The sequence below is a fragment of the Nanorana parkeri genome, unplaced genomic scaffold, assembly GCF_000935625.1.
Source record: "Nanorana parkeri isolate BGI_ZX_2015 unplaced genomic scaffold, ASM93562v1 scaffold528, whole genome shotgun sequence".
Classification (NCBI taxonomy): domain Eukaryota; kingdom Metazoa; phylum Chordata; class Amphibia; order Anura; family Dicroglossidae; genus Nanorana; species Nanorana parkeri.
Window position 1 is genome coordinate 998,973 of NW_017306796.1, and position 12,341 is coordinate 1,011,313.

General features: G+C 44.0%; 3 protein-coding genes across 3 annotated transcripts in view; 1 reads left to right on the plus strand and 2 right to left on the minus strand.

Moving 5' to 3' along the window:
* The window catches only part of RPL14 (ribosomal protein L14), a 7,941-nt gene extending 7,575 nt beyond the window's left edge, over positions 1-366 (plus strand). Inside the window, exon 6 of the mRNA XM_018561514.1 lies at positions 264-366. Within this exon, the coding sequence (XP_018417016.1) occupies positions 264-329 (66 nt within the window). The 3' untranslated portion in view covers positions 330-366. The remainder of the gene's footprint in view (positions 1-263) is intronic.
* Positions 367-8,585: 8,219 nt separating this feature from the next.
* On the minus strand, positions 8,586-9,569 carry LOC108791117 (zinc finger protein 37 homolog). Its single transcript, XM_018561502.1, has 2 exons — positions 9,521-9,569; positions 8,586-9,355 (listed from the first exon to the last, which is right to left on the minus strand). Exons 1-2 carry the CDS (start codon positions 9,567-9,569, stop codon positions 8,586-8,588), a joined length of 819 nt encoding a protein of 272 aa, XP_018417004.1.
* An 892-nt stretch (positions 9,570-10,461) lies between these two features.
* Positions 10,462-12,341, minus strand: part of LOC108791118 (zinc finger protein 436-like) — a 12,085-nt gene continuing 10,205 nt past the window's right edge. The window contains exon 8 of the mRNA XM_018561503.1: positions 10,462-11,313. Coding sequence (XP_018417005.1) covers positions 10,544-11,313 — 770 coding nt within the window. The 3' untranslated portion in view covers positions 10,462-10,543. The remainder of the gene's footprint in view (positions 11,314-12,341) is intronic.

Here is a 12,341-nt window from a genome sequence, read left to right on the forward strand (position 1 = left end):
GAGAGAAGAGTTTGGTCATGTGACCGGCCTCCCCTCCAACCGTGGAGTTTTCTTTAGCGTTAAGCGGAAACCACTTCACGGGATACGGTACGCGTTGCACAGTGGTGTTGTAAAACGCAGACCACGGTTTGGAGTAACACCATTGTACAGCAGAGGGTGGTATCTAAGCTTTGTTTGAAATTTGGCCACACTTGAATGTTTTAGCTTTTGTGCATCCAGTCTGTTATACTGACTTACCAGTTTTCTTGTATTTTGTTTTACAGAGGAACAAGATCATTAGACATGAAATGAAGAAACTCCAGAAAGAGGCTACCAAGCCAGCAGCATAAATTTCTCTTGCAATCAAATAAAATCTGGTTTATAGACTTTCTTGTGTCTAGTTGAACTTTTTAAATTTTAAGGTTTTTTTTATTGAAAAATTGCACAGATACAGCTAAGCATCATTAAAGATTACAGCGTCAATTTTGCAATTTTCAATGTTATAATTTTCCAGACGTACAAACGTCAAAGAAAACGAAGAACAAGAGACAGCGTGAGGGGAGGAAGAAATAGGTCCATTTACGGCCAATAAGGCTAAGATGCCAAGGACAGCATATTAATGTTGTACATTACATAGAGTATGAACTGGCGTAGTATTAAACAATATTGTGCACGGCATGTAGACAGGAGTCATCCATAGCCAAGTATTAATAAACTATAGGATAGAAAGGGCAGACACAAGTCCAAGAAAGAAAAGAGAGGTTGGATGAAATGGAATGTGGGTGGAATAGTGGGCAATCGTCGATCAAAGTTAGGTGGTAGGAAATGTACCCAGGGAGATCAGACGGCATCAAATTTTACCATGAGGTTGTTTTGTTGTGCAAGTCTCTTTTCATGGGACATGATCCATGAAATATAGTGTTTAGTTTTAGAGATACTAAGGTTAGGGGATTTCCATGATATGACAATTTCATGTTTGGCCGCCGAGAGCACATGTAATATAAGTTTCTGTTTCGTTGAAGGAAAATCATCAGGGAAGTTATTAAGGAGAGCTAGGGATGGGTTTTTATTGTAGATCTCTGCCGTTTAACCACTTGAAGACTGCGGTGTTTCACCCCCTTCCTGTCCAGGCCATTTTTCAGTGTTCAGCGCTGCGGTACTTTGGCTGACGTTTATTCCGTCATGCAACGCTGTACTGAAATGAATTTTATACCATTTTTTGGGGACAGAGCTTTCTTTTGGTGGTATTTAAACACCGCTGGGGTTTTTATTTTTTACTATATAACAAAAAAGTACCCTAAATTTTGTAAAAAAAACATGTTTCCCTATAAAATGTTATGAAACATTTATTTTCACCCCAATTTTTTGGTATAATATAAAAGACGGGGTCAACGGCCACATCGGATCATGGACCGGCAGAGGAGACGGCGGGATAGAGGTACGGGGGGGTGGGGAGGCCGCACACCCGCAGCTCCTGCAAGCGATCGGGTGTCTCTAGAGATCGCTTGTATGTAAACAGCCGTCGCTGGCTGTTTACATGCTTACAGTTTCCCCTCTCGTGTGCGCGCTGAGTGGCGCACACGAGAGGGGGGAGGGGCAGGACGTCTTAAGACGCCCTCTCGCTCCTAGCAGACGTCTGTCTGGCCGTTCACAAACGGCCATGGACGGAAGGTGGTTAAGGAGTGTGACCTTGTTGAACTTTTTTGTGCATGTAACACTATTCAAGGTCAAACATTTTGTGGAGATCCTCTTTTGAATGTTTGTCCATGTAAACATAGCAAAGATATATTTTCAAGGAGCAATCTAAGGCTCTGACCTTTCCTGTATTCCAAAACCGGCCAAACATGCCATAAAATTTCCTCCTTTTTTTTTTTTTTTTTTTTCTCTACACCCTAAATTCTTGACATGGTAATGCTCTGTGGACTGATGTCACATGACAGCATTTAAAATGCGAAGTATTTTCCGGTGTAAAGGAAATGTTCCTCAAAATACAAGTCTATACATTAAATTAGAATCATTGGAAGAATAGGTGGAGTCGGGGGAATAATGTCTGAACATTGACTGAAGGGCTGAGCTGTCGGTGAAGGTGTAGACCAGCCTTTCTCAATCATTTCGTTTTTTGATCTACATCTCAGAACTTTAGTATATCTACAACTTGCTGATCACGCCAACAAACATGGGTAGATGTAACAAAAGAATATTAAATCTGACCCCTTTACAGTCGTGCTCTGTGCAAAACCCACTCTCTTCATTGGTCATTTGATTCAATCCAAGAGAGGTTGTGAGAGACCAAGTCTGCTAAATATTTTTGAATAAGTCTGCAGTAACCTGATTGGTTCACATAACGGGCTACAATCACTGCCTTCATTCATTAGTACTGATGGGCTGCTGGTAATAACATTAACTGCAAGCAAAAGGTGGCACGCAAAAGCCCATCAATAAATAATGCAAGGTGTAATGTATCATGCAATCTTAAGGTGCCCATACACTGCACGATTATCGTACGATAATTGTATCCGATCGGTTTTTCGTACGATAATCAAGCAGTTGAACGGAGACGTGCGACCGTTTCTACTGTACGGTTGCACGTCTTCTGTCGAACCAGCATGTTCGAAAACCAGCCGGGAATCGTACGATTCTTGGCTGGTTAGAACGGTGCTCGGAAGACAAAAGCCGAACCGGCCGGTGTGCCCACGCGCACACTGCCCGTTCAGCATTGCGGTCATCGGAAGCCCGCCCCTCAGGGGGGCGGGCTTGCGATGATCGAGAGTGCGATCTGCCTGTCCAAGATAGGCAGATCGTACGTTTTTTTAATCCCTGTACAACCATCGCAAGACTAAAGTCTTGCGATGGTTGTAGTGTATGGCCACCTTTACTCACATAGGACACTGCTGCTTTTTTCCCCCCCACATTAGCTTCAGCCCGTCAGTCAGCTCCAGGGCTTAGCAATAAACTAATAAAACTACTGCGCTATGTGAATGTATAATTAGCTGCTGCGCTGAAAAAATTGTGAAAACACTATTCCCAATATCGTGAATCAAGTGACACCGCGCTAAAATAAAAAAACTTTCTGTTTTTCATATATTCATTAAGTGTTAGCATCCCTCCTCCTCAATCCAAAGTCACTAATGTACCATAGTTATGCAAATGTGAAAACAAAGCCTTCCCATTCATTTAAATAATAATGTGTGTGTGTATATTTAGAAACCATATCAAAACAAATGTCCAATAAAAAGTCCTAATGATGGTTTCCAATCTATCCTAGTAGTCAGTATTAGGCTGGGCACACACCTTACGACCATCGCAAGACTTTTGTCTTGCGATGGTTGTAGGGTACTTTAAAAAACGTACGATCTGCCTATCTTGCATAGGTTGATCGTACTTGCGATGATCGCAAGCCACGCCCCCTGAGGGGCGGGCTTCCGTTGACTGCAATGCCGAACGGGCAGTAACGGGATTTGCCGCGATTATCGTAAAGTGTGTGGGGACCTTAATATGGCAATCTCCTTGCTCTTCATCTTGATCTTGTGATGTAAAACGTCTGAAATTTGCACTCGCCAGCTGTTTGTGGTCACCTTTTTTACGAGCTGGCCAAAGATCGATTAATTATTCCTCTTCTGTGGTGTATCTGTCAAGGTTGCCAATCAAAAATTTTCCCAAATCGCCTCTATCAGATCCTCTATGATCCTATGTAGCGATATCCTTTGTGCGGCTTCCTGCTTTCCTCTTATTGAAATTGGTCACCAATAGCTCAGGGAGAAAGAGGTGTAATTAAGTGGTCTTTGGTCAGCCCTTAAAAAAGTGACCACAAACAGCTAGTGAGTGCACATTTTAGACGTTTTTATGTCACAAGATGAACGAGCAACGAGATTGCCATGTAATACTGACTACTAGGATAGATTGGAAACTCTTTAAGTCCCTATTTACCATAGCAGGCCCTGCCATTCAACCTACTGTTGCCATCATAGCGGTATGCCAGACATTATCTGTGTGGTCAAAAGCTATGGCTAGGGACCCTGGGTCCATCTTCACGGCCTCACCACTCGGCTAGAGCTCTTTCCTATATCTTTGCACTGCTGTGTTGATAGCCTAACAAATGCCATCAGACGAATCCTCAGGATTTGTCTCCTTTTTAGTCCACAATGTCCTATAAGTCCTATGACTTACATGCTGGTCTGTGGAACTTCCAAGCAAGAAATGCCTTGAAAGCATTCCCTTTACCGGGGAATGTCTGTTTGACGAATCCTTGGATACTTACATGACGGAAGTAACGGGGGCAAGAGCACCTTCTTACCATAATAGTAGTACAAGCCTCCAGCAACAGAATCCTCAGCTTCTTCCTTTTAGAAAGGTTCATTTCCTCCCCCTGGGTCATTCTGGATGCCTGGGTCAAGAGTCATAACCAAGGGTTGCAAATTAGAGTTTCACATCCTGCTGTTAAACCTACCAAGATCGCCTTAAAGCTGGACAGATGTTTTTGCTGCCCAAGGCTCCTTTCTCAGAAGGTCATAGTCCTTGTTTCAGAGGCAGAAACATTTCAGGGGTTTTACTTCAACCTGTTTACTGTCCCCAAAGCAAGAGAGCTTCCACCCTATTCTCGATCTGAATATTATCAATTGGTTCATGAAAGTCAAACAGTTCTGTATGAAATCTACCCACTCTGTAATCGGATCCTTCCCCGGGGAGACTTTCTGGCATCAGCGGACATCAAGCACAGATGCTTGCCCATCCCCATTTTCCCTGCCCATCAACGCTACCTGTGTCTTGCCATGGGTGCACAACACCACCAATCTGGTGCCCTTCCAAGGTGCTGGCCACTGTTTTGACTCCGTGGATCCTCATAGTTGAATACTTGGATGACCTTCTCCCTAGAAAGCAGTCCTTGCAAGCCTAACATTCATTGGACAATATAAGCCCTGCAAAACTTTGGATAGGTCCTGAATCTCCAGAAGTTGATGCTGGAACCTTCTCGCTGCTTGGAGCAACTGGCTCGAGCACCAGGCATTGGCCTCTCTAGGGTCTTCCTTCCTACAGTAGAGATTTAGTTTCTCCGCTCCCATGCTCACACCTTGCAATCCTGAGGTTGTTCGGCCATTTGTTTTTGCACAAAGGTGCTGTAGTTGATGGTGGTCTACTTTGAGGCAGTCCCCTATGCTCAGTTTTGCTCCAGGCTGTGCAGCACAACATTCTGGCTGCAATAGACAGGCGGGTTCAGTCCCTGAACCTGGTCAGCTGAGAAATCTTGACTCCTAATCAACATCCTTGAGCTCAGGACGTTTTGGTTGCCCCTTTAACGTTGGACCCCTCAATTGCAGGCCCATCCAATCAGGATTCAGTTGGACAGTGGCATGGCTGTGGCTTACATCAACCATCACAGCGGCATCAGGAGTCACGCAGCTCAAAAAGAAGTGAACCTAATTCTAGTTGGACATAACATCACATCCTGGACCTGCCTGGCATGCATCCAACCAGGCATGGAAAATTGGCTGGGGAAGTTCCTCAGTCATCAATATCTGGAACACAGAGAATTGTCCTTGTACCTGGAGGTGTTTTTGACACTTTATTGCAGGTGGGGAAAGCTGGACGTGGACTTGGAGCTGATGGCATCCAGGTACAACAAACTGGAAAAGTTTCTGGTGATCCTCATTGCTTACTACTGGCCTGGGGGATTGTGGTACATGAATGTAGTAAAACTCCTGGCAAACTCTCCGTGGGCACTACTTTATCATCCAACCCTCCTGTTCAAATGACTGGTATACTATCCTGTTTCTCAGTCTCTGGCTTTAATAACCTGAATGTCAAAAGCCAGGTCCTAAAGGACAGAGGCTTAGCGGACACTGTCACTCCTACATTACTCAAACCTAGGAAGTTAACTTTCCACAAAGAGGTCATTTCTGATGGCCCATGTATGGGGCAGCCAGCTTCTTGTTCCACTATCACTGGGTGGATTCAGTAAATGATCTCTCAGGCCTATGAGTTGAAGGGTAAAGGTTCCCCCTTTCCAGCAAATATAACAAATGCCAAACACGCTCATCAATTTATAACTAGCTTTAAAGCAAGATGCACATGGAAGGGCTTTACACAGTACAAAAACAAGAATTTCTGAGCACTCACCAGCCAGTCTGCAAAAAAAAAAAAAAAATTACACTGTCTAACTACTAGGGTTAAAAACAGGTTTTTGCTGCACAACTTTTGCAAAATATGTGGAAGCCCCACTGCCTCGTCAAGGCCCCTTTGTGTAGTGTGGTCATAACTCTAATCTATGAGAGCCTCCCTATTGGAGCATATATAGCAGAGGATGAAGTGGGTGCAGAAGTCCAGAACATCACAATGGCAGCTGAAGCCCCCAGTGTGTCCCCACATCTAACCCAGTAAAGGCCCACTCTTCTAAAAGTGGTAGTTATTCCCTTTACTTGGGCTCCAGTGACAACTGTATAATTTTGGATTTTCGTTCACTGTATTCTGGCAACAATGGTCAACATGATAAATACGGAGGGTGCATCTACCCAACAGAATCACAGCTATAAAATGTTCTAGTTAGGGATGCCCCGAAATTTGGGCAAAATATCGATAGTACCAAAACTGCTGAAAATGCAGTGCATCCCTAGATTCTCTCTCCCCCAAATCCCCCCGTGGGCACCAGTCTGTGCGCCCTACGATCCCAGCTGCTCTCCCCTGCTTGTGTCTGCAAAACAGCGTGGATCGAGGAGACACCGAGGCGATTCAGCTGCCAGCGCCCAGCAGGGAGGAGAGAAGCTGTCAGGAGGCTGAGCGGGGCGGTGTGGGAGGCGAGCTTGGCTCATGTGACAGGCGGAGTAGTCAGGATGGAAAGCGGAGCACAAACACTCAGCAATCAGTACTGATCGCTGAGTGTTTCTAAATAACTGAGGACATTACTGTGTCCCCAATTATGAATGAACAGGAAGTGATCTACATCACTTCTTTGTTTATTCATGATTGTGGACATAGTAACTGATACTATCTCCTCAGTTCATGAATGGACAGGAGCACTCAGTATAGAGACTTCCTGTTCATTCATAAATGGGGCTGCAGAAAAAGAAGCTGTGTCCTCAATCTCTTTTTCTATTTTAAAAGGGAAATATCAGTGCTCTGTTTAGACTCCTGATATTTTCTCAAAGCCCTGAACAGTAAAGTAAAAAAATAAATAATACAATGTTAAAAAAGTTTGAAAAAAGTATTTTTCGGTTTCGGCCTGACAAATTTTTTCATTTCGTGCATCCCTAGTTCTAGCAATAAAAGGTTCTAACTGTTACCCATTCTATTCAAAATTAGAAAGGTTTAGGCTGGCATTCCACTCTAAGTAGCTGCTAAGTATAAGCACATGAAAAAGGAGAATTTTCCAGGTAAAACAGTAAACATAAGTTGCATGTGTTTTAAGAGTTTATTTTGCTGTTTGGATAGAGTTACAAATAAAAAAAATATTATATGAAACATAAAGGAACATTACACAGCTATAATAGTCATACTGAAAAAGCTTTCTTTTGTTTGGTCTGTTTGTACATTACACAGGAACAAGAAGGAACATCTACCTCAAAAGTATATTGTGGTAATTCTCAATCATTGTGCAACCTTATTTACATGTACACATTAAACCATGAGATCCCTGGTATCTGCCTTTTAACCATTATTGAACAGCTAAAAAAATGTAGATCTGAGAATGTGAAAGAATCCATGTGTGGCCAGCATTAGAGATTACATTTCCCAGAACCCACTCCTCTTGCTTCTGAGGCACAACACCATCACTGAAGCTTTAATGTGATCTCGCACAAAGAAATAATAGGTCAATATGCTGGCCGAGAGTCATCTTTTAGCACATCACGCGCTCCAATATTTCTCCTCATTGCAAAGAAAAGTAGCTCCTTATAGACAGACAAGGTCAGTCACAGAGGGCAGATCTGGAGGGCTGCATCATAGTTTGTATAGACACAAGCGGAGTGGTCAGGTCATTTTAAGGACTGCAAAAACACTACAAAAGAGGATGCTGGTATGTAGTTCATGTTATATCTAGTTATAGGTTCATGTAACAAGATATACAAATAATGGTTTTGGCACTTCTGCATTGTTTTAAAATGATGTGGTCTAAGCATCAATTCCACTGTAAGCAACCTTCTGCGCAAGTAAAATCAGTCAGGAAAATGATGTCCAGGAAATAATACAACTGCAAAAGATTTGACAATCCTTAACCATTATTCAGAGCGTCTCCCAGTAATCTCATATAGCCAGATGTATTAGGGTTCTCATTCTGCTTCTGGGGTAAAACTGCAGCCCCATGAAACACAATTCTATTCCGTCCAACCTCCCTCACATACTCCAAAATGGTTGACTGAGGCTGCAGCGGGCCCAGAAGAGGGGGTGATGCTGAAACATTGGAATTCTTGGCCTGCATCCTCTCAGAAACAAATTCAGAAGCAACCTTTCAGGACAATCTGGTGGTGAAAATGAATGACACTCAGCATGAAGTTTGCATTGTTCAAATTACACATTTTCATGTTTAACTGGGGCGTACCTTAAACTTTTTTTTAGCATATAACAAATGGATAGATTTAAGTCTGCTGGTCTGTGAAACAGGTGCAGCCCAGCAACTGTCAGGGTACACTCAGTTTTTCTATTCCATGTGTTCGGAGGTGGAAGTTCAGGTAGGACCACTTAGTAAAGCGTTTCTTACACTCGGGGCAACTGTAGAATTTGTCAGAGGAGTGCGTCCTTTGGTGTGTCACCATATGAGAGCTCTGTGTGAACCTCTTGCCACACTTGGGGCAAGCAAATGGCTTTTCTCCAGTATGGGTACGGTAGTGCGTCAGCATGTTTGACCTCCTAGTGAACTTTTTGCCACAGTCAGGACAGGCATAAGGACGCTCTCCTGTGTGAGTTTTAAGGTGCATTCCCAAGTGCGACCTCTTAGCAAATCGCTTCTCACAATGGTTGCAAGCATAGGGCTTGTCTACCGAAGAAGACTGGCCAAATGTGATTTGGTGGATGAGAAGGTTATTCATGGTGTCAAAGAGCTCACTACGTTCTTCATGGGTGGGATTTGGATCTATAAAGGCTGGTTCTTCACTATAGTTGTAGTTAAACTGGCTGCCCTCTTCCTTAATTTGAAGAGGCTCTCCCGATGTGTAACTGGGATCTCCAACATATCTCTCGTAGTCACTCCAGGCTTGTTCTTCGCACTGACCGGACGTAGAAGAATAAGCAAGATTTTCCATTGCCTGGCTTGGTGACTCACAGGGCAAGGGTCCTTCGCTGTCCTCTGCTTGGGAACCATGTAAGATAGTCTTGTCCTCTTCTACTATCTCCCCAGGGGAACAAGTCATAATGTACGGCTCTTCTCCGAAATCACTGCTCTTTGAGTCATCTGTTTGAAAGAGATCATCAAATGTCAACAACGTCTATATACAGTATTTCCACTGCTATTTTATTTCAACTCGTCAAAATTGCGTGGGGGCAAGTGGAAATTAAGCTATTGAGTCTGGCACTGTCATGGACAGAGGCAGCTGTTGTGCTCGTCCAGCCACAGAACGGAAGAGCAGCTCCTCAGAGCGCAGCAGCTGTCGTGGCTGCTTGCACATGTTCAGTGCAAGCTTCCCAGAGAGCTAGCGTCAGTGTTCCCTGGGCAACCCGGCTGTGGCTCTGAAACCCGAGCTTTCTGCTGTAACTGTAAGTAAACCCTGCAGATGTTAGAGCCGTGATTAACCCTTACTGTGCCACAGGATCCATAGTTTGGAATGTGTATGGTGACACATGAATGTATTGATTAATATGATCAAGTGTGTATGTGTAATGCCCTGTGTGTTATGCTTTGTGTAATGCCCTGTGTGTAATGCTGTGCGTATGCCCTGTGTGTTGTGCTGTGCGTATGCCCTGTGCATTGTGCTGTGCATATGCCCTGTGTGTTATGCTGTGCGTATGCCCTGTGTGTTGTGCTGTGCGTATGCCCTGTGTGTTGTGCTGTGCGTATGTCGTATGTGTTGTGCTGTGCATATGTGTAATGCCCTGTGTGTTGTGCTGTGTATGTTGTGCCCTGTGTGTGTTTGTGCTATGCCCGGTATTGGTCCAGTAAGAGAATGATTAGTCTGTTCCCAGGTACACTTGGTACATCTGTGCACAAGAAGGATAGGATGGAGTGGGATCAGGCAGGGCAACTGGTGGCGAGTAACTTTTAAGGCCTGGCTAGTAGCTCAGGACCTGAAATTTTGAGCCCTGTATATACAGACACATTATATATATTTTTATATATATATATACAGGGCTTGAAAAATTTGACGGTGTTTCACCAGTCAGTCAAAAATTTCACCAGTCAGCATGACCGGACTATAGCCTTGCAATTTATGTTAAAAAAGTTTGGGGACAGATAGAGCTTTCTTTTGGAGGTATATAATCACCAATGGTGGTGAAAATGAATGACACTCAGCATGAAGTTTGCATTGTTCAAATTACACATTTTCATGTTTAACTGGGGCGTACCTTAAACTTTTTTTTAGCATATAACAAATGGATAGATTTAAGTCTGCTGGTCTGTGAAACAGGTGCAGCCCAGCAACTGTCAGGGTACACTCAGTTTTTCTATTCCATGTGTTCGGAGGTGGAAGTTCAGGTAGGACCACTTAGTAAAGCGTTTCTTACACTCGGGGCAACTGTAGAATTTGTCAGAGGAGTGCGTCCTTTGGTGTGTCACCATATGAGAGCTCTGTGTGAACCTCTTGCCACACTTGGGGCAAGCAAATGGCTTTTCTCCAGTATGGGTACGGTAGTGCGTCAGCATGTTTGACCTCCTAGTGAACTTTTTGCCACAGTCAGGACAGGCATAAGGACGCTCTCCTGTGTGAGTTTTAAGGTGCATTCCCAAGTGCGACCTCTTAGCAAATCGCTTCTCACAATGGTTGCAAGCATAGGGCTTGTCTACCGAAGAAGACTGGCCAAATGTGATTTGGTGGATGAGAAGGTTATTCATGGTGTCAAAGAGCTCACTACGTTCTTCATGGGTGGGATTTGGATCTATAAAGGCTGGTTCTTCACTATAGTTGTAGTTAAACTGGCTGCCCTCTTCCTTAATTTGAAGAGGCTCTCCCGATGTGTAACTGGGATCTCCAACATATCTCTCGTAGTCACTCCAGGCTTGTTCTTCGCACTGACCGGACGTAGAAGAATAAGCAAGATTTTCCATTGCCTGGCTTGGTGACTCACAGGGCAAGGGTCCTTCGCTGTCCTCTGCTTGGGAACCATGTAAGATAGTCTTGTCCTCTTCTACTATCTCCCCAGGGGAACAAGTCATAATGTACGGCTCTTCTCCGAAATCACTGCTCTTTGAGTCATCTGTTTGAAAGAGATCATCAAATGTAAACAACGTCTATATACAGTATTTCCACTGCTATTTTATTTCAACTCGTCAAAATTGCGTGGGGGCAAGTGGAAATTAAGCTATTGAGTCTGGCACTGTCATGGACAGAGGCAGCTGTTGTGCTCGTCCAGCCACAGAACGGAAGAGCAGCTCCTCAGAGCGCAGCAGCTGTCGTGGCTGCTTGCACATGTTCAGTGCAAGCTTCCCAGAGAGCTAGCGTCAGTGTTCCCTGGGCAACCCGGCTGTGGCTCTGAAACCCGAGCTTTCTGCTGTAACTGTAAGTAAACCCTGCAGATGTTAGAGCCGTGATTAACCCTTACTGTGCCACAGGATCCATAGTTTGGAATGTGTATGGTGACACATGAATGTATTGATTAATATGATCAAGTGTGTATGTGTAATGCCCTGTGTGTTATGCTTTGTGTAATGCCCTGTGTGTAATGCTGTGCGTATGCCCTGTGTGTTGTGCTGTGCGTATGCCCTGTGCATTGTGCTGTGCATATGCCCTGTGTGTTATGCTGTGCGTATGCCCTGTGTGTTGTGCTGTGCGTATGCCCTGTGTGTTGTGCTGTGCGTATGTCGTATGTGTTGTGCTGTGCATATGTGTAATGCCCTGTGTGTTGTGCTGTGTATGTTGTGCCCTGTGTGTGTTTGTGCTATGCCCGGTATTGGTCCAGTAAGAGAATGATTAGTCTGTTCCCAGGTACACTTGGTACATCTGTGCACAAGAAGGATAGGATGGAGTGGGATCAGGCAGGGCAACTGGTGGCGAGTAACTTTTAAGGCCTGGCTAGTAGCTCAGGACCTGAAATTTTGAGCCCTGTATATACAGACACATTATATATATTTTTATATATATATATACAGGGCTTGAAAAATTTGACGGTGTTTCACCAGTCAGTCAAAAATTTCACCAGTCAGCATGACCGGACTATAGCCTTGCAATTTATGTTAAAAAAGTTTGGGGACAGATAGAGCTTTCTTTTGGAGGTATATAATCACC